The sequence below is a fragment of the Geotrypetes seraphini genome, chromosome 3 (genome assembly GCF_902459505.1).
Source record: "Geotrypetes seraphini chromosome 3, aGeoSer1.1, whole genome shotgun sequence".
Lineage (NCBI taxonomy): Eukaryota > Metazoa > Chordata > Amphibia > Gymnophiona > Dermophiidae > Geotrypetes > Geotrypetes seraphini.
Window position 1 is genome coordinate 359,808,206 of NC_047086.1, and position 22,824 is coordinate 359,831,029.

The 22,824-nt window shown below is 39.8% G+C and overlaps 1 protein-coding gene across 3 annotated transcripts in view; it reads right to left on the reverse strand.

Annotated features, from left to right (window-relative positions):
• The window catches only part of AIDA (axin interactor, dorsalization associated), a 112,452-nt gene that overhangs the window by 30,801 nt on the left and 58,827 nt on the right, over window positions 1-22,824 (reverse strand). For all 3 annotated transcript variants that reach the window (XM_033937002.1, XM_033937000.1, XM_033937001.1), the window contains exons 6-8: window positions 21,591-21,697; window positions 5,406-5,528; window positions 301-423 (exon numbers count right to left, since the gene is read on the reverse strand). In XM_033937002.1, the coding sequence (XP_033792893.1) occupies window positions 301-423; window positions 5,406-5,528; window positions 21,591-21,697 (353 nt within the window). The remainder of the gene's footprint in view (window positions 1-300; window positions 424-5,405; window positions 5,529-21,590; window positions 21,698-22,824) is intronic.

Consider the following 22,824-nt stretch of genomic DNA (forward strand, 5'->3'; position numbering starts at 1 on the left):
TTATTGATAGTTTTTTAAAATTTAATCATTGTATTGTCTTTTACTGAAATACACTTTGAGCACATAACAGAAATGCATAAAATGAACAGAAGATAAAATTAGACTGGCAGTAGAAGTCTGTTCTCACTGTGTCTGACAAAGTAGAAATAAAGCGAGACCTTAGGGTATAATAGGAAACAGAACCAGAAGTAAGGAAGGAGGGAAGTTGTAGAAATAACACCAAGGGAGCTAACCTTTTAGTATAAAATTGATTATACTGGCACATACTGTAAACTAGTTTTTTTATGTTTAAATACAAACCTTGCATTAGTTTTTCAATATGTTTCTGAATTTCAATGTCTACATTGAAATGAACATATGTGTCCTCTTTTCTTGAAGCCACTGGAGTATCTTGTACCGGAGTCAAATCTACACCATTTAAATCTAAAAAAAATAAACATTTTATTATAAAAATACATTGTAATTTTCATTAAGACAGCCTTCAAAATATGAATGAACTACTACTGAAAAACATTTAGGTGGGACAACGTTTTGCTTTCCACTGCCCAGGTAACTCAGTTTTTTCCTGGATTCTGCCTAACAGAGAGCCAACATCTTATAAATAGGTATCACAGTTATCTCATCTCCTGGATCCTTTTTTTCCCTTGAAGGAGAAAAATAAATGAGGATCCTTGGAGTAGCACTGCTGTTTTTTTCAGACTCTTTCACTGGATCACCTTCATCTACAAAATATGGGAGCAAATTTTCAGTCAAGTCTGACCACTGAATGTAGCAGCAAATATTTGTTCACTTGCATACTTTTGAGGCAAATCAAAGGTGCCTGGATTTTAGCTGACAATAGGGCACTTGTGGTCTTAGCTGAAAATGGATGCCTAAATCTTACATTCACCCTCTTCCTGAGGATTCCCTTCAAATCTCAAACCCTTGAGTTATGCTCTCCTTGAAAGCAGCATTCCTGAAGCTCTGATAGGCCTTAAGCACTCATACAGTAAACAGTGCTCTCACCTTTCTACTTCTTGATATAAGAAACTTGCTTAGAATTCCAGAGGACTTCCTTCTGCTGCAGCAGGAGTAAAGCAATCTCCCTTCCAATGCAACTGAGATGTGCTCATTGATGCTGCCTGTTGCTAGGAAAAGACATTCAGCATAGCTCAGTGATGCTGACACAGAGAGACTGATAACATCAGGAAGAGGAGAGTAAAATTGGGGTTTTAGTAATTGTCCCATAAAAGCACTAGGCCTCTGTGGATGCAATTATAAGGGACTGGGGCTCTGGAAAGAATTAGGGGTGGGAGGTAAGGGTTATCACAATTCTAAGCTGTTCCTTCATCTGTTACTGAACAAACAGAACAATGCCCAAATTTTTTTATATCCCTCTCCATATCTGGGGACTGTGAACCATACATTCAATGTACTGTACATAAAGAATTTGCAATGTTTTTATTTCAAGAGTATGTAACCTACTACTACTATTAATTATTTAACCATACATAGTGTTAATGAATGTAGGATGAGTTTGTAATATTCTCCAATTTTTAGTTACACTCCTTGCTTTCTTGTTTTATAAAGTAGTGTATCACAAAATACAAGGAATTCTATTATCAATTTTTTTCCTTGGATTGATTTAGTTATAGTAAGTTTCTATTATTAAACAGAACTCTTTTATATTCTCTTTGTTACTATCTTCTAAGGATAACCATGCTACACTCATTTTTCTTTCAAATGATTTGCAGCATTCTTGTACTCTTGCGTGGAACTACAAATCCTTCTATAGCACAGAAACTGCACAAAAGGAAGATCTTTTTCCAAATGTGTAGGGTGCATGCTATCAAACTTTAACAATGTATTTCAGTCCGTGGGCTTTGCAAACACAGTGGTAGAAAATTGTCCATTCTCCCAACTAACTTGAACATCCAAGAATGAAATAGTCTGCAGATGAAAATTAACTTCAAACTTAATAGTTTGATGTCATTAATTTATTTCATCCACAAACTTACGTAAATCACTCTCAGAGCCTGTCTATATCAAAAACACATCATCAATATATATCAATATCAGCATTCTGCCCATTTAAAAGATAACATATATATATTCTCTGTCTTTCCAAATTAGTCATAAACAAATTGGCCACTGAGGGGGCAAAAGAGGCTCCCATAACCACTCCTCGCACTTGCAGATAAATCTTATCTTCAAACATGAAATGATTATTGACCAAAGCCAAATCTAGTAATTGCATTAAAAATTCTGTGGGAAATGTAAATGGCCTCATTCTTTAGTCTAAAACTATAGATAGACATCATGCTCCTTGCTTCATTTAAAGGAACAGAAATATACAAAGCTTGGGCATCCAATGTCACAAGTAGCAGATTTTCACCTTCTACTTCTAAAACAGTCAAAATATTGAGGGAGTGGTGTCTTTTACATATGACTCTGCCAGAGGAGCCAGAGGTTGGAGGAAACTATCTACATATTTACTAACTCTCTCCAGGAGTGAGTTTCCAGAAAAGATAATTGGGCACACTTGTGTATTTTTAGAAGAATATACAACAGGGTCATAGAGGACATCTCATAATTTAGATATTTAAACTCATTATTGATCATAAATCCTATTTTCATTGCTTCTTGTGTAAGTTTATTTATCTCTTGTAAAAGCAGAGGAGTAGGATCCATTTCTAGCACTTCATTTAGTCGAAGATATACCTCTATAATTCTCCATCATTGCTATAGTCCCACCTTTATCCGCTCTCTGAATCACAACCGATGGTTCTTTTCTTAGAATTTTCAGAGCCTCTCTTTCCCCTTTCAGTAAATTTTGAGGAATAAATTGAGGTTTCTCTTCTAAACGTATTACATCCTGCATCATAATTTGTTTCAAGGCTTGAACCACTGGGTCTAAATGTCTGAGGGAGCTCCAAATATTTCTATTCCATACATCTGAAAAGGCTAACTTCTTACATTGCTGACCAGAGAAGTATATTTTCTATTGAAAAGATCTTATAAATCTAGCAAAGTCCACTCTGAACTGAAATGGATCATGACCTTTTCTAGGAACAAAAGGCAGACCTGATACACTTCTCCCTCCGTATTCGCTGTGATGGGGGATTAACATAACCGCAAATACAGAAAAACCGCAAATAACTTTTTCATATGTTATTCGCTGTTTTCTATCAAAAACCATCGTAAATATAGTGAAACCGTGAATAACATGGTGGGAGACCTGGCCTGTTCCTGAAGAACGTGCTGGGAATCAGCGATTTTCTCTGTAAACGCTTGGAATCAGCGATTTCTCTATGCAAGCTGTTGTAATTTTGAGGGGAGGAACCTGCAGCTAAAAACCATGAATAATCAAAACTGTGAATGCTGAAACCGCGAATACGGAGGGAGAAGTGTACTTCCAAATCATTTAACTGATACGTAGACAAGTTAATCACAGTAAGTCGTCGTGTCTGTGACTCTGTGTACAGCCTACTCTGCCCCTGACCACATCCTATGGTCCCCTGTTGTATAACTCTTGTCTTCCACGTGCCCCCATTTTTTCTTCTTCATCCTCTGGATTCTAAACAGGCCCCCCTCCCCGATTTATTCCCTTCATCTACACCACTAGACGAATCAGATGTAAGTTCTAATCTAACAAATTTTAAGCTCTTTTTTTGATCATAGAATCTTTAGGACCTATATATATATATATATATATATATATATATACATACATACATACACACACATAACCATCCTTATATAATCTTTTTGATCTTGTAATTTTTTAAAGCTTAGTACTCCTTAATTCTTTTTTAAACTTATCCAATTTAGAAGTAACATCTCCCATTACACTATCGCTTTCTTGTGAGCCAGATAATTTAGATTTTCTTTCTTCCAATCCTGGTAACATTGAACCTATTTTACTTTGTAAGGTTTGTACCAATAAGAGCATGAGATCTAATGAACACTGATTTAAAATACCATTCCATTTTAAGACAAAAGCCTCATCTTCCAGAAATAACTCGGGGCTTCTTCGAATTCTCAATCCTCAGAAAACAATTTCCTTTTTACAATACTCCACTAATGTGGCACTTTGCAAGTCCCATCTTATATAGTTTTTTAAATCATTCAGCAACTCATTGAAGTCGGTACAGTTTTTCATTTTCAGATTGGGACAACGCTGGCACTTGCAAAATTTCAGTATGCTAGCCTACTGAAAAACAAAACTCGCTTTGCTAATTTTGGGCCATAGTTATTCTATAAAATACTTCAAAACTGAAAACTTCAAAATAGTAGGGACACACTTCAAATAACAGTTAGATTTTTAAAAAATAGTGTGCAAATACTGGTACACCATCGAAAGTGCGCAGGACATTGGCTTCCTGACAATCCCACCCTGACATTTGCGCGCAGGACAAATGTGCTCCATCACTTTCAGGCCTTCCTGTTTGCATTATGAGGACCCCCCCCCCCCCCACTACACTTACAACTACTCACGCTCCCATTAAGGGGATTACACTGAAAACTCCCATTTTCCTTCCTGTTTTCGCTGTTTTGGAGTTTTCAGTGTAGTTCCCACCCCCACCACCCCCACCCCCAGCGGGAGAGCGAGGAATTGTAAGTGTAGGGGGGGAATTCCCCCCCACACTCCCCTCAGAGCGCGCTTTTGTCCTGTGCGCAAATGTTGGGGCGGGATTGTCAGCGCGGCAATGTCCTGCATGCTTTTGACGGGTCACCCAAATGGCACACCAACGTCCTGTGTGCTTTTGATGGGTCACCCAAATACTCTATAGTTTAATAGATTTGTTCCTGCTATAAGAGACCTTAAGGCAAATAATTTACTAAAGCAAATGAGGCATGTCGTTTTCAATTGAAAGGAAACTCTGGAATGAAGGTAAAAGGGGATTGACTCAGAAGTAACCTCAGAATACACTTTTTCACAGAAAAAGTGATGAATGTGTAGAACATCCTCCTTTTCAAAACAGCAGCATCTGCACTTCATTCTAGTGCCTTGCTGTTTGTTAGCTTTGGATTAAGATTGCTTTAAGGGAAAATAGTTTTTTATTTCCCTTTTAGCCTTACACCTGATGCAGCATTTGGTGAGCATGGTCACATTGGGTGTTAACTTTAATAAATTGCACTTTCGTGGATTTGCTGGTATGCTTGGTGTTTTGTTGCTTAAAATATTAGCCATGTAGACTTGGGACAGCCATAGTTCACCCCTGGAAATGAACTATTGGAAACAGATTAACTTGTGGGTAGTTGTGATTCAGACTAGCCAATGTTTGAGACAGGTTGTTGGGCTCAGTGGACCTTGGTCTGTCTTATGGCTTTTCTTATGTGTAAGAAAGAAGTACTCATGTCTTAAGAGGTCATTTCAATGAACCTAAGTCAAAATAATGTCTTGTAGCAACACTACTACTTACCCTTTACACTAACTGTTATATATGGATCAATGCACTGCCCAGCATCTTTCAGACCAATTTTCTCGATTTTGATTGTGAGCAATGTCATTCCTGGCTCAGATGGTAATCTGGGTAACAGAGTACCTGGTAACAGAGACAACAAAATCAGTGTTCCTGTCTTGCTAGTACTGATGCAGCATGTTCAATATTTATCTTTTGTGCACCATTTAAGGTTCTCCCCAGTCACACTAAAAGTTATGAGATACTTAATACAAAGACTAAAGCATCCTAAAAAAATTATAATGTGTAGAAAGTAACAGAAGTTTTAAAAAACACAGTTGCTTACCTGTAGGATAACAAGATAAATAATTCTCACACTGAATGATGAAGTTATCCGACAGAGCCCACGTGAGAACTTTTTTCTAGCACTGATCTACACCTTTTGAGAGAGCTAAATCAAGCATGCACAGGACCCTGTTAGTCCATTTCAAGCTTTATTAGAATAAAACTCCTTGGAGGAAGTGGGAGGGTTCATGATGAATTCTATCCTGCTGTCCTCACTTGAAACAGGAAAACAACTATTTTTTTTTCCAAGAACAAGCAGGATAGATGAATCTTCACAGATGGAACTTCCTAGCCATAGAAAAAAGGGAAAACATGCAACTGAAAAACACCAGAATCATTTCTGATAGCAACAAGCCTTATGTTTTACATTTTACTGATTGATTGTTTTTTTGGGAAGGCAGCCTAAAACTTAACAGGCCTGGGGGAATAGAATTGGATTATAATCCTGAAGTAAATTCTAGGGGACTGTTTGGCCAAACCTACTGTCATATTGGGAATCTAGACAATAATGCAATTTAGACATGTGGACAAAAGTCTATGCTGTAGCTCTACAAATGTCTTCTATGGAAGCTGACCAACTGGGCTAACAACTCCATCATAGCTCAAATATTCCAAGCTGTGACACAGCCCTCCTAGGTTAAGCCTATATGGGCATAGGTGAAGGGAATGCAGTCTGCTAGCCAACTGGAAAATGCATGCTGCCAACTGTGGCTCCCATTATGTTAGGGTCAAAAACAAACAAAAAACTGGGTGGGCTTTCTAGGAGAGTTATTCTACTCCAAATAAAAGGCCTAAGCTCTCTTGTAATCTGATGTATGCAATACACTTTTACCTTTCTGGGCAAAAGTATTTGTAGAACTAGTGATTAATTAAGATGAAATTTCAATACTACCTCAGGAAGGAACTTTCGAAAATTCTATTGATAAAAAACTTAAGCATAATAACAATCAGTTACTAAAACCTGAAGTTGATTAACTCTGTGAGCTGAAATTACTGCCACCAAAACCAAAACCTTCCAGCTTGGATGTTAAGTGGCTTCTAGCTATTGTTGCTGGTGCCATCTCGGCCAGGATTTCCATCCTTTGATGAGGGCTGATGTCCAGGCCTCCACCTGACTTGCATCACACTCCCTCAACACCAATGAAGATGAGAATGCATCCTTCCTCTTCTTTAGTAAGGCATCAGATAATGACCAATCCCAACAACATCTATTGATGCTCAGTGTCAAAGGTGATCCAGAGACTCTTAATGCTGAGACATTCCCAGAAAACTGTGCTGCTCCAGGACCCATGAAGACCGATGCTTCTGTTGCCAAGGTCTATGGACTAGTCTGATCTCTGCCAAGAACCTTCTCAGGTGGATCACATCAAAGAAGTCCTCTTTTTGGTATCTGTTAGCACAAAATATGAGAGGGGGCCACAGGCACTGCGAGCACCAACTAAGGATATGATCCTTTTGCACTAAAAACAACTTGGGTGGAGGTCTTCTTTTAGGAATATATTGTCTAAAAAAAATAGCTAGACTGAAATCAAATGATATTGAAAAGGTACCAAGATGGGTGTCTGAAGCCCAATGAGGACTACACCAAACTGACAAGAAAAAGTAAGCTTTAAAAACAACCAGAAAAAACACTGTACAACACTGACAGAACTTATACAAACTTTCTTCATTTTAAGAAAAAGCAGTGCTGAAGCAACCACAACTAAACTAAAAATGTATCTAATATGAGGGAACTCAGAGGAATTCTGGCAGGTCCTTTTGAAAATTTGTATAATAAATTGTTGGAGGTGGGAGAAATTCCATGGGACTGAAGAAGAGTGGAGTGGATGTGGTTCCTCTCCCCAAAAATGGAGAATGTGAGAAACTACAGGCTAAGTCTTACTTTGGTGGTTGGAAAGATAATATGAATAAAGCTCAAGTAAAGGATAGTGAATTTCCTGATATGCAATAAATTACGAGACTTGAGGTAACAGTTTTAACAAAGAAAAATTTGTGCCAAACAAATCTTATATCTTTTACTAGGTGACTAGAGAATTGGATCTTGGACACATGCTAGATGTAGTCTAGTTGGATTTCAGCATAGCCTTTGACATGGTTCCTCATAGGAGGATCTTGAATAAACTCAGTCGCTAAATTTAAGACACAAAAGAGGGACTTGATAAATGGAATTTACTCAGAATGGTTAGTAGTAGAGTATCTCAGGGATTATACTGGGCCAATTCTATTCAATATATTTGTGAGCAAAATTGCTGAAGGGTTAGAAGGTAAAGTTTGTTCTTTGCAGATGACACCAAGATTTGCAACAGAGCAGATATACTAGAAGGCATAGACATGAGAACGGATCTACAAAAATTAAAAATGGTTTAACATTTTGTTAGTTAAAATGAAATGCAAAGTGTAAAGTGATGCACTCGAGATGTAGGAATCCAAAAGAGCAATGTGCATTAAGGGGAGAGGCTGATGTGCACATATCAGGAGAAGGACCTTGGGGTGATAGTGTTTGAGGAACTCAAGAAGACAAAACAATGTGACAAGGAGGTTGCTGTAACCAGAAGAATACTAAGCTGCATAGAGACAAGTATAACTAACAGACAAAAAAAGGTGTTGATGATCCTGTACAAGTACTGTTGAGGCCCTACTTGGAGTTCTGTATTCAGTATTCGCTCTCTCTCCAAGGACACAAACACTCAAAATAGTTCAGAAGAAGGCAACAAAAATGGTACAAGGTTTGCACCAAAAGACATATGACTAGACATTGGAAGACCTGAATAATATACCTTACAGCAGTGGTTCCCAACCCTGTCCTGGAGGACCACCAGGCCAGTCGAGTTTTCAGGATAGCTCTGATGAATATGCATGCGAGATCTGCATATAATGGAGATGCCAGACATGCAAACCTGCTCCATGCATATTCATTAGGGCCTGAAAACCCGACTGGCCTGGTGGTCCTCCAGGACAGGGTTTGGAACCACTGCCTTAGATGAAAGAAATACAATATAGACCTTTAAATATTTGAAAGGTGTTAATATACAAACAAATCTCTACCAGAAACTACAGTAGAACTAAGGTTGCAGGGCAGAAGATTTAGGAGTAATATCAGGAAATACATTTTTAACAGAGAGAATAGTGGTTGCCTGGAATGCTTTTCCAGTAAAAGTACTGGAGTCAAAAATGGTGAAGGCATTCAGAAATGGGATAAACCCAGGAGATATCTAAACTGAAAGAGGACAGAATCAAAGACATGGCTTCTGAAGTGTTATGTAGGGCAAGAATAATTAGGAACTAAGGTCAAAAGATTCATATACTAGCAGGTGTTCAGAATCTGTGTAGTGATGAAACTTTGACCAAATTCACTCAAATGTGCCCAACCAGATTTCTAGATTCCTTTTTTTTGTTTTAGTTTTAGATTTCTAGATTCCTGATGCAAGCACTGTTGCCATAACATGGTCTGTTTCAGCCTCAAATTGTTCTGTTAGATAATGAATAAAGATTTTTTTTTTTTTACATTCAGTAAACCAGCCAGAGGAAACTAACTAGAGGCTAATAAATCAAGAATCTTTCAATGCAAGGTGTGTTATATATTGTCCTACCATATAGATGTTTCTGTCATCATGCAACATATTTCAGCAGCTGCACTGCACATTCAATCTTTCTAATAGGAACAAGTGACACATCTAGAAGTTAAATCAATCAGAACATATGCATTCTGATTGACTTTATTATATAAATGTAATAAAATCATATTCATATAGGGAGTGGACACATGTACATTAAAAAGTGACACACCCAACATGAAAAAAATGAATAAGAAATAAAAGGGGAATATTAAAATGGAAGTTACCTTGAGAGAAGATATTCAGTGCATAAAGATTGCCTACACTGGGCTCCTTGAGGGATTTCAGAATGTTTGGCATGGATGGATGCTATTGATGTCTGCCACTGAGGCGGGTGGAGACCTCCTTAGTATTGGCACATCCCCCAGGGTATACAGCAGCTTCAGGAGCCATAGGGACCAACACCTCCGATATCAATGGACTGGTCTTAGAAGTGCCAAAAAGTCTCTCACACTGAGAACATATTTTAAAAACATAAGAGAGCTGCAGCAAAATCTAAATGTTCAATTTCTAAAGAAAAGGGGAAAACGCAGTCCTAGTCAGGAATTCAGGTTTAAGTTAGATCAAGTTCCTGAAGTTACATATTTAAGCCTGATCTTGTGGTTGTTAGAAGGAAGAGGTGAAGGGCAGGAGTAGAGAAATGACAATTTCATATTATAGATGATAAATTTGCTCTGCAGTAACAGTAAGATGGAGGAAAAAAAAATAGGATTACTATAGTTTTCAGAGACCGTTTGAATTTTCAGGCAGAAGGGGTGTAAATTTTGACAGTTTGAAGGTTAGCATAGCAAAGAAACAGTATTACTCAATCCAGACTGAAACCTTTCCTAATGTAAGCCTCTAAGATCTTTGAATTAATTATGGAAAAGAGTGGAGTAAAGTTAAAATTGTATAGTATTTCTGATTTTTTTTTTTTAAAGTGAAGGATCAAAAATAAGTGAGCAAAAATTATGAAGGAATTAGATAATGGGTTAGAACAAAATGGATGTAAGAAGAGTTACATGTTGGGAACAAGTAAACTAATTTTTTGCAAGTAGAGATAGTTAAAATTAATGTGGTTTTATTATCTTTTAACCCAATACCCTCTTTTTTACCTGTCTTTCCTGGTTGGTTAAGATTGGGAGGTACCATATTTTTCTTTCCATAAGACACTTTTTTTCCCCAAAAAAGTGGGTGGAAATAAGGGTGCGTCTTATGGAGCAAATACCACCCCCTCACACATACCTGTTTTTAATCACGGCAATGCTCCCCCTTCCCCCCGCTTTTAATCCCGGCGCTTCCTTCACTGGACGGCTGCGGCAGTGAGTCTCCCCGTACCTGCTTTTAATCCTGGCGCTTCCCTTGTTGGATGGCTGCGGCAGCAAGAGGCAGAGCAGCGAATAAGGTAGGCGCGCCTTCCCGGTCCCGTGCCCCTGCCTGAATGGTTGCAGTTGGTTCTCTTATTTTTGTAATCATAAGGCATTATTTTCAAGTTTAAAATCTTTAATTTTTCCTAATGTTCCAAAACTACCCAGGCTAGGTGAAAGGAATTTTTGGCTTTGAGATCTTTATCTCTTAACTGGGTGCTCAATTTTTTCTGTATTTCTCCTATAAATGCCTTGAAATTTCAGGGGAAAATAAATATTTTTTGGATGCCTGATTATTAAAAAGTTTACTTTCTGGTAAACTGGAAATTACTGTTGATGCACCTCAAATTTGGCTAATTCTTAGGCAAATGTTTGGGTAATGGTGATCCTTTCATTTTTTGTAGCTTTGTTCCTTTAATGTAATAGCATTTCTTTATAATTTTCTATTCTCCTACATCTCCACCAATATACGAGGTCTAAAAGCTTACCATTATATTTTTTTTCTAAGTTATTCCTTATCTTCCAATTTATGTCTTACATGATGCTATTTCTTATCATTGTGTCTATATATGCAAATGTTTGAGGGGGTTTTAAAGTATGTTTCACAGACTTATATGGTAGATTGACATTAAATTGTACATGTGATAATTTGTTTGTAAGAAAATCTTGCTTAGCTGTTAAGCACTGTATACTAATGCACTGGCTGTCTTTTCAAGCAGGAATTATGGCAAATGCATCAGATCTTGGAAATGAAACAGCTGACCTTATAGCTAGGTTCTTTGATAAAGAAGAAAACATTATTGGAAGTTTGGCATTTACCATTGATTCCCCTTCCGTAGAAATATCATCAAATGCTGTGATCACTCTGTGAAGGAAAGGGTGTGCGGAAGATGGGAAGAGGAAGTTGGGCAACTGGTTTAAATTGTCCTTGAAAAAAATTTAAGGCTATTCTTAAATCACATCTTTTTGTAAAGACCTTTCCTTCTCAATATTGATCTGAACTTGAGTATGCAAGCATTTGTGACTCCTCAATCAGCAAATCATCACTTGTCTTCATCTATTTCTTGTTTTATTTATTTATTAAACATTTGCTATACCTCAATTTCTATACCAGACTGGTCTAAGTGGTTTATAATCTAAAAAACTATTCCAATATCATCTTCCTTTTCTTATGTTACTTAAGAGTAATTTTAGATTTCTCTCCATTCTGATTTTTATTTACTTTAATTTAGAAACCCTTGGGTGCTCAGAGAGTGTGGTGCAGTGGTTAAAGCTACAGCCTCAGCACTTTGAGGTTATGGGTTCATCCCCATGCTGCTCCTTGTGACCCTGGGAAAGTCACTTAATCCCCCTCTATTGCCGGGACAAACAGGGAAAAATGCTTGAGTACCTGAATAAATTCATGTTAACTATTCTGAGCTCCCCTGAGAGAACAGTATAGAAAATTTAATAAATAAGATTTTTTGTTTCATTATGTAAACTGCTTAGATAATCCACTTTATAAGCAGAACATTAAATAAAATTGAAATATGAAATGTATTATGGAAGATCAATAAGAGATTTGAACTATAAAAGGTAGGTGTTACAAATAATAGATATTAACTAACTGGATAGAGCTGATATTCAGTGGCACTGCACAATTAAATACTACTGAACAATCATTCAATATGATTTAACTGGGTAGGAGCTTCTCCTGCCCAAGTAAATGACTTTGAAGACTGGCCCCACAGTATTCAAAGGAAAAAGTCAATACATTAACAAAGTTACTCTAGATAGGTCACAAGGTGTTATACAATGGAGAGGACGCTAATCAGCAAAGCTCCACGCTTTGCCCCAATAAACGGCTTATCATCGGCTGAATAATTACTTTGTTCACTTAACTTACAATTCCTTTGGACATTGCGTCTCAGTCGTCTTGCCATCTGGGCTGGGAGTACTCCCTCGTTGCTGTATGGCCGTGAAAAATCAGAAGAGAGTGGGAGAAGATGAAGGGATTGGAGCCCAAAATTGCGGAACCTATTGTCACGCTGCCCTCCTCAGTTTGTGCTGCATGGACATGGAGATCACCAATGAGGTGACAACGGCTGTAGAAGCAGTGTTGGATAAGAAACTCCAGCATATTTATGATCAGGAAGAGGCAGCATATGAGCGGCTCAATAGTATGGGGCTGGAACTTGATGAGATGCAAATGCGGGTGAGCACGCTGGAAGATGGCGACTGCTTTGGAGAGCCCTGCCACGGCTTTGAACAAATGGCTTCTTGACCTCGAACAAAAAGTTGATGACCTGGAAAATAGGTTAGGAAGAAATAACCTGCAGTTGTGGGGCATCCCAGAGAGTTCCAAAGTTGGAGAACTGTCTTGCCTTTTGGAAACATGGCTGACTGAGTGGGTGAAGTTTGACGCTCAACTTGGGCCCCTCCGGATCAAGCGGGCGGATAGTGTTGGACCTGCTCACCCAGCGGGAGCTAAACCTCGAACAGTTATCTTGCTTCTGCTTCATTTTGCTCATAAGTAGACTGCGCTGCGCTCTTCGTTCGGTCCATGACCTTACTTATGAGGGACATAAGATTCTCTTCTTCCAGGATTACTCTGCAAGGGTGGCGGCGACAAGGAGGGAATTTGTGCCCATCTGTTCAGCTCTCGTGGCCAAGAAGATTTGCTTCTCCTTGTTGTTCCCTGCCAGGTTGCAGGTTCATTTTGAGGGCCGTGACTTGAGACTACCAGTCAGGCTCAGGATTTCCTGAATACCACGGGAGCAGGCTCGACTGCGACTTGACATTGAGAAATCTAGCTCTTTATTAGAGTTGAGTTCCCTAATCTACAGTTTTTGGATGTGGTAGATCTTTATGTGGCTCCCCTTTTGGGCATAGGGCCTATGCGGGACTTTGAGGACCTGAGTGCTTTTCTGCTGCGGTCCAGTCTGGATCATAGTCCCTGACATTTCTTTTTGTTCTTCTTTTACTCTTATGTTATAATCTTGCTAAATGTTGAGAATTATTATGTTATTATTTGATTGTATTGATTTTGCTATGGGGGCAAGCGGACACCTTGGCTGCCTGTTAGAGCTTCATTAGCTCACTTTGAGCTGTGGGGGTAGAGGGCTGGGAGGGGAGACCTTATGGCTTCCGGGGGAGGGGAGGAAGGTGGGTGGGGGATTGGGGCTGCAGTGAAGGGGTTTGGGTTTCTTTGGTGTATGCATGGTGATGGGATGGATGTGTATGTGGTGGCTGTGTTGGAGGGGTGGGACATGGGTTGGGGTGCCCCACTCTCTTTTGAGGGGATCTTGATTACTTTCACTTTCCTGTAGTAGCCAATGTAACTTAAGATCCTCTCATGGAATGTGGGGGGCATACATTCCCCAATTAAGCGTAGCAAGATTCTACGGGCCTTACAACATCATAAAGCCAGTATAGCTCTTCTCCAGGAAACACATCTGAGCTCGATAGAATTTAATAAATTACCTACCTGGTGGGTGGGGGGCATTATCGAGAACTCAACTCAATCTAAAAAGGATGGGGTGGTTATCCTGTTTCAGAAAGATTCGGCTGTGGAAAAGCATGTGGTATACAAGGACGCACAGGGCAGATATATAGTAACACAATATTCAGTAATCCACTCAATCAGGAAAGTGCATATATTATTCCACCATTACTGTGATATCTCTTCTCTATAAAGGGAAAAAAGGCCTCAGAATTGGAGCCTATGCACAGTCTTTATCATAGACTGAGGAAATCAGCATAGTTTACAATGCTCCGTGCTCCAGTCATTAATTCTTTACTAAATATTTTTTTGATTTTTTTGTTGCTTAATCCATATTCTAAAGTATCATTCAACTCTTTTCAAAAATTACTAGATATACAGTAACCCATATTTCAGTGAATAATCAGGATCTAGTCTTGATAAATGTGTATGCTCCGAATAAGTATGATAAAGTTTTTTTTCAGGACTTGATTCGACATGCACATTTGCCCGTACAAGCGCCCTTCATTATAGGAGGGGATTTAAACACTGTTTTTGACCCCTTGTTAGACAGATCTCCCACTGCTGGAGCCTCGCCTATCGCCTACTCTAAGGGTATCCCTCTGTTGTGTGACTCACTGGATTTGCTGGACTCCTGGCAATTTTTTCATCCGAGTGAGCGTGACTCTGGTTCAAGCGTTTGGATTGGTTGGGATGACCTTGTTCTAAGTTATATAATAATAATAATAATAATAACTTTATTTTTCTATACCGCCATAGTCAGGCGACTTCTAGGCAGTTCACATTGGAAGAAGGCTGGACAGTCAGCGAATGGTAAGAAGCCTAAAATAGAAAAGTTACATAAACTAGTTACATATTAATTTAAGTTCCTTGGGTAACGAATACACAAAAAAATGGAGCTTCCTGAGAGATTGAATAGTGATTACGGGAGGTTTTGTTTCGTTTAAGGGAGGTCTGTTTTAGTCAATGAATTTGTCGAATAGGGCGGTTTTTATTGCTTTTCAGAATGCATTGTAAGTCAGATTGGGTTCATTTATGCAGTTTCGCAACCAGACTTGTTGTCTATTCGCTTGGAACATGAAGGTTCTATCCAGGAAGGATTTGTATCTGCAGCCTGAGATGAGGATTGTTTCCTTTTCCTGCAGAGGTATACATCGTTTCTTTCTAGAATGAGCATTGTTTTATCTCTGTTTCAGACTGTCCTGTTATTTTCATCAATAAAAATTGTTTAAACATAACAAAGTTACTCTATTTCTCTTTTCATGAGATCAAGTTCTACCTAAGGTTAGTCTTCAGGAGACCAACTGCAAGAAGAGGGGTGAAGGAAGAAGATGACGATTACTTTCAAAGACTGAAAAAGACAAACATTAGAATTATGCACAAAAAAGCACATTACTCACACAAAATGAAAGTGGAATATTAAAAAGATAGCAGTCAAATTGTACTTTGTCACAATACCTTCAATGGCTCCTGAATTAGATGAATGGTGAAGCATGTGATAACACACAAAGCCATGCATGTAGAAAATAAGAGCAGATGACAAACAAAATAGCATGATTATAGATTAAGCTTAGAAAATCAATCCTAATTTTATAGACAAAGTATAATACATGCAATTTGTTGCCATACACTATGTGCAATACCAATTTAATGCTCTTCAATAGAGGGACAAGCAGCTCATAATATTTTGCAAACAAATTTCTAAGACATCTTTTACAACTTGTGCCATAAGCCTCAAAGATATGAATGCTCATGTCAGATAAGATACATAAACCCACCTAGAACTTTATTGTATTTATAAACTGCTTATCTACCATATATACTCAAATATAAACCAAGGTAACCACATTCCTGCTTTCCCCAAGGTATCTTTTCCTTCCTGTCAGGGCTCTGCACCAAGCCCCCTTCCCCACCCCCACCCCCCTGAAACCCAGACAGGCCTTGCCCTGAGCCTATCTTAAATCTTGATGGTCCAGTTGTGAGCCAGGACAGAAGCGATCCTCCTATGCTCCTGTCCCAGGCAGCCATGTTCAATAGAAGTCTGTATGGGGCAGGAGTGTAGGAGGATCACTCCTACCCTGGGTCACTGCTGGTCCACCAGGGCTTTAAAGGTAGACATGCATGGTTCCAGGAAGTGGGATGGTGCAGAACCGGCCAGGATGGGAGGGATCATTACTGTCCCAGTTCACTGCTGGACTAGGGCTTAAGATAGTCCTGGGGGAGGCCTGCAATGAGTCCGGGATGAGGGAGGGAGTGTGGTGCAGAGGACTCAAATATAAATTGAGATCCCTAATTATGTGCCATTTTTTTGGAATATATATGATACTAGTTTTTAAGCCTGTCTTTCTTTATTTTTCTCTCTCTCTCCTTGGCCGCTCTCTGTGTGTGTCTTTATTTCTGTCTTTCTCTCTCTCCTTGGCCGCTGTCTGTCTTTCTTTATTTCTGTCTCTCTCCTTGGCCGCTGTCTGTCTTTCTTTATTTCTGTCTCTCTCCTTGGCCGCTATCTGTCTGCTGTCTCTCTCCTTGGTCGCTGTCTGTGTTTCTTGTGCCCCTTCTCCCACCTACCTGTCTTTCTGTGTGTGTGTCTTTGTTTCTGTCTGTCTGTCTATCTCCGTGCCCCCTGCCTGTCTTTTTATCATGGCCCTTCTCCCCATGTACTTTTTTTTTTTGTTTAGAATGCAAAGGGCAACTGGCGCACAGAAACCGCCGCTGGCTCAGCTGTAGGAAGTGTAGGAAAGCTACGCACGTGCTGAAAAGCGCCAGCCGCGCATGTAACACTACTACCATATCTCTGCCTTCTCTGCCATGGAGCTATGGATCACGGAGGCAGAGATCACGGAGGTAGGAGTGTGCATGCAAGCTTAGGGTTTTATTTTTAGTGATGCTGTATACAAATTATAAAGAAACCTGCCATTTTCACCTTAGTCTCTTCATCTCCAAATCTCCCATGTTCTTTGTTCTTTGACATGCACATTATGTCATGAGGCTACTGGTCATGCTTACATATTATCCATATATGGCTTTTTCAGGCGGTATTTAACTCATTTTTCTACAGTCTCGTTGCTAGATCATCTCCAGTGTAAATGATACAGCCCATTCCTCAAGAAAACTGATATCACAAAGTGGAGTTATCATAGCAAAGGCCTAGACCAATAACTACAACTTGAAACCTTCCCATTCCTAAGTCAGTCCTGTCTATTCAAGCCTTTCTAAATGCAGCCGCAAGGGCCATGAGGTCTCTGAATATAGGCAGTTTTGTACATAGAGACTCCATGGTCAAAAAAAGATATAGTGGAACTGAAAAGGTACAGAGAATGGTGACCAAAATGGATATGTTGACAGCGACCATGCTCTCCTGGAGTTAGTCAAACTCACTTTTATCTGGAGAACAGGTTGTGATTTCTGTGGCTCAGGCAGGCAGGTCCAAGGGCATTGGGCCTGGGACTGCTGATGGGGACAAGTAGAAGCAGTAAACCTACGCCTTTGAGAGTAGTAGAAACTTTTTTGAGACCTGCCAGAAAACCTCCTAGTTGTGGAGGACACAGGAGGCAGCTGCTAGAACAGGAACTGGATGGTATAAGTGAGCTTATCCCTGAAAAGATCATCTCCCTGTCAAGGAACATCTGCTAACCTCTCCTGAACCATGAGAGTCTGCACATCCCATACCTAAAGCGGAGCGAATGGATGCAACATAAAAAATGTTATATGTGCCTCTTGCCAAATATTTCTGACACTCCTGCCTCTTGGCTAACTGGTGAAACTCAGCAGCCTGCTCCCGCAAGTGTCTGCACACTACAGACCAAAGACCACAAGTAAATGCTTGTGTAGAGCTGCTACAATGAAGGGAATAAAACAAAATTATACAAGGGAAAACAGGAAAACTCCCACAAAGACAGCACAAAATTGCAAGAGGAAAAATTGCTAGAGATCTCCTAGTTCTGCAGAAAGGATAAGACTAAGGGTCCTGTGTTCGCTTGGCAGGCAGGAAGGTACTCATGAACATGCAGTGGAAGCACTGTCAAAAGCAAGGCTATAGAGCGCCAGGTAGCATGTGCACCGGGCTCCATCAGGATGACATCATCCAGATGTAAAGATACTACTGCCCTACGTGTCCTTGGATAATACTTGTACCATCACATTTTTTACATTTGGAACCAGTGAATAGAAGTTGTGACAGAGAAGACCCTGTCAGTAGTGCTGTACCTGTCACTAAAGACAGCCTCAAAGGAATTCAGGGAGTGCCACCAAAGGGGGGGACCCTGCAGTGAGGAAAAGGCTTCCCACAAGCATTCTCTATTATCCCTTTTATAAGAAGGCTACTAACTCCATGCTCAGAGAACATACAGGGACTGCTGACCCAGAAAGGGTTAAGACAGAAATGTTGTGCCAAAAGCACAGCATGCTGATTCCCGGGGGGAGGGGGGGGGAGAAGAGAGCACAGCGGAAACCCGGGAACCCAATCAGGCAAGCAGAAACTCTGTGAAGAGTGAACTCCAAAGGAAGTTCAGAATGACAGAAGCCCAGCAGAGCTCTGGCGCCTTTGGCCCAAGGAAGTCTTGTTCAAAGGAACAAAAAGGCTAGCAGGAAAATGGTTTCAGGACAGCACCAAACCAGAAAAGACCTGGTACAGGAACAGGTCTGTTCTGAAATGATCCAAGAGGACTACATGTCCTCCTACTCAGATGAGGAAGAATGGTTCTCTGTTGAGGAGGTTTCAGTGGAAGTGGAGGAAAGTTTCCCCGATGTTACAGAGAGTGAGAAGGCCATGCATAGGGAAGGAGTACCTGCAGAAAGTGTGTGCAAGTAGTATTTTGTTTGTGAAGTTTTTGATAAGAGCTTTAACAAAGCAGATGGTCCTTGAGACTAAAAGGTAAAGCAGTTAGGGTGTTCAGCTAAGGTAGTATTTGAATGGAATGAATGTGCAGTGATAGCCTATGCTATGTCTGGAAGATGTGTAGAAGATATTGCTGACTAAAGGGGGGGCTTGATACCGCAAGCACCTTCCCATTTCCCTGAAGCATCCTGATCTACTCTTTATCTCCCTTGGAAATTGCCAGATATCATCTTTTGTAATCCGCCTTGAACCACAAGGTAATGGTGGAATAGAAATCACTAATGTAATGTACTAGTTTGTTAGCTCCCTCCAATATTGGGAAAACCCTGACATAACTGAAGTCTATAATACAAGGGGAACTTCGGGGGGGATTAGGACCTTCTTAATCACATGGGTGAAATGGTTCCCCTCCCACTGACCCAGGTATAGAATAGACCAGTGTGGTGTGCAAGCAGTTGTAGGAGAACTTCCTAGAAGTATTCTTAACAATGTGCACAGAGGTTCTTAAAAGGCACAAGGGAGAGAGAGTCAAAAGACAAAGGTGGCCCTAGGATCAGCCCGGAGTCTGAGTGATGGGAACGCGGAGTTCCAGAGACTTTGTGCTATAAAGACTGATCTGAAGGAAAAGACTTGCTATGTGAAAAGTGAATGGATTTTTGCTAAATATGATCAGGATCATTGTGGACTATTTTTATGGTTTTCTTTAAAAAAAACTGTATGAGCTAAATTAGGGAGAAATACCAAGAAATGGACAGCTATAAATGGCTAAAGGAGACACATTCAACTGTTAACTGAAAGAATAAATAATTTGAACTTTGCTTGGCCTAGGAACTATGTCCTTTATGCAGCAGGGTTGTTTTGAGGTTTTTTTTACATGAGGGTAACCCTCTGAGCAGCCTTAAAAACCCTAAAAAAAAATCAGTTTTAGGAACCCCCTTCCGATTTTCTCATAGGTTGAAGTAGTGTGTACTTACTGTGCCACGCTGTGCTTTAAAGGTGCTGCAGCCTGCTTCAGCTCAGAAGGGGAGCTGGCTCCTGGAGAAGAATGCTGCCTCAACACAAAGTTCAGTTTCCCAAAAAAATAATGCTGAAATCTTCAGGCTGTCAGCTAGGGTAAAACCAAACTGGACTTCTACCCCCACCAAACCGCCCACGAGAAAGGGGGAAGCAACATGCAGCCGCACCCTGAAAGTCTCCCCAAAAGGACCACTGCAGGTGTCAGATTAGCCTGCACTCAAGCTCCTGAAAATCAGGGGATAAGCTAGCTCCGAGGGGAACGATCCCTGAGCTTCTTAAATATTAAACAGGATGGGCTAGACAGGAACCAAAAAGTGACTGGCCTGCCAGCTAGAGACCCAAGTCTGCTTCTTCCCCAGGCAGATTTATCCCAGAAAAACTAGGAACTCTGGAGCAACGAAAACCTCCAAATTTTGAGGGGAAAAAATGGAAAACAACAAAATTTTAAACAGAGCAAATCAGACACATACTTTACTGCAAGCATGCCAAAGGAAAAACTGAAGAGGGCTGCATACTCCACTGGGGAAAGAGGAGGAGTTGAAAACTGTGATTTGATACCCTCTGCATAGCATACGGGTTTGGATTCACTAACCCCTTGTCCAGAATAACATCTATTGCATTAGAAATTTCATTGTTTCTATGCTACAGAAGTTGGAACTTCTTCTCCTACAGAAATGAACTAGGCTATTTATTTAAATTATTTTTAGAGGGGAAGGGCTATTTCTCTGGGACCCCCAGTCTGATTTGACCCATTTTGGAACTTGGTTTCTCCCTCATGCCAAATTTCATCACACACTTAAATTTTCAGTTATTTTGAACTCCAAGACAGATATTCCCTTTTAGGGTTGCAAAGAATAAAGACATCAGATTTATTTATTTATTTTTTTTAATTTCTACACCATTATTAGGGTTACCAAACATCCAAGAAATCCTGGACATGTCCTCAATTTAGAGGTCTGTCTGGGTGTCCGGACAGATTTTCAAAGTTTGGCAGTTTGTCAGGGTTTTGGAAGGTCCCAAGCCCAGACTCGGTGAAGGAGATGAGACGAGGTTTGTGTGGGGGCAGGGCCATGCGTCCTTTTTTTTCTTGGCCAAATCTGGTAACCTTAACCATTACAAAAGAGAAGATGACATTCTCAATAAGCAAATAACAAAATTAATGAAAAAACAAAGGAATTGGACAAGAGCTATGAACAATGATTACAGAAGAGAAATTATCTTGAACTGTTTACAGCACAGGTGTCAAACTCAAGGCTCCAAAATAGTTTATATGCCGAAACAAATGAAATGTAAATAAACTGCACAATCTGATATCTGATTCTAACCAACTCAGGTACCCTGTCTTTTAAGCTGAAAGCATAAAGGTGATTGAGAACTCTACTAATAGGAAAAGAAAAAGAAAACCAAGCCATCTACTTAAGAGCACTTGAATTTAAGACTCTAAAACATTCAAAAGCACATTACATTTTCAATGTATCATTGGGCTTAAATGGTAAATCCCAAAATTTTAAACCATATATTCATATCACAATCCTACTTCTCTGTCTCAGGACTAAATCTAGTCCTTACCTGGAATGCGAACAGGAAAGGAGTCTGGAGAACCTGCTCCAGCAACACTGTCCTCCTCTTCTTCTTCAAATTCCAAGTTCTCCTCTTCTCCTGGTGCTAAAATTTTTCTGGAAAGAGGAAACAAAATTTTAATAACCTTCTAATTAAAAAAACTAACTGGAAGGAGGTAAATATAATTTAGAAGTTTTATATTTATTATACAAGTTTATAGTTATTATATAAAGCATTTCACCTGTAATTAATTTTTCCATAGACAGCAGGATTGATCAAGCATACAATGCTATTTTTAGAGGTGGAAAAGGAATGAATAGAAATTCCATGTGGGAAGGGAAGGAATATACGGTTGGGGTTATACTATCGCCCCTCCTGGACAGAATGAGCAGACAGATGAAGGAATGTTTTCAGAGATTAGGAAAGCTGGCAAACTGGGCAACAGTATAATAATGGATGATTTCAACTACATGCTGGCACATGCAAGGGAAGGCTGACAATCATCAATGGTGCTCTTTCTCCCTACTACTAGGGTAACACACATGTACACCGGGCACCAAAAAACAAAACACAAAAAAATGTGAAGAAAAAGATCTCAGTTCGGCTTCATAGATCTAAAAAAAAACCCAAACCAACAAACAACTCCACAGAAGAGCTGATTAATGGGGAGGAGCTTAGCAAGATGGCGCCTTGAAGTCTCTGCATCAACGCCGTCATGCTAACTAACGGAACAATGGTAAAAAGGAAGTCAAAGATCTGAACCTGGTCTGAATATTTACCTGGCCTGATGGACCATTATGTGGAGCGAGACCCTCAACAGTTCAGGAGGAAAATGCTTTGGCGCGAGGAGGGAATCAGATGGAAGATCTCCAGGCCTCTTTCAAAGCTACCAGTCTCTCTCAAGACTGAAAGGGAACTCAATCTGCTATTCCTTTAAATTTGAACTCAGTGAGTAGAGAAAGTTTGGGTTCACAAGCTCTATTAACTGCATTACCAAGACTGGCTGTGGTAAATTTGGATACAATTTGGGACGCGATAGGAGCGTTATAGCTATCTTTGGGGACCCAAATCCAACAAATTTCTTCCCAGTGCAGAGAAATACTGACTGATTCAGGAGTAACAAAAGAAAGAATTAATGCCTTGGAGAATAAAGTTAATGAACAAACTACCCAATTAGAAATGGTTGAAGCCCAAGGTCACACTTGGATTAAAGATAGTGGGAACATTCATTATAAATTAGAGA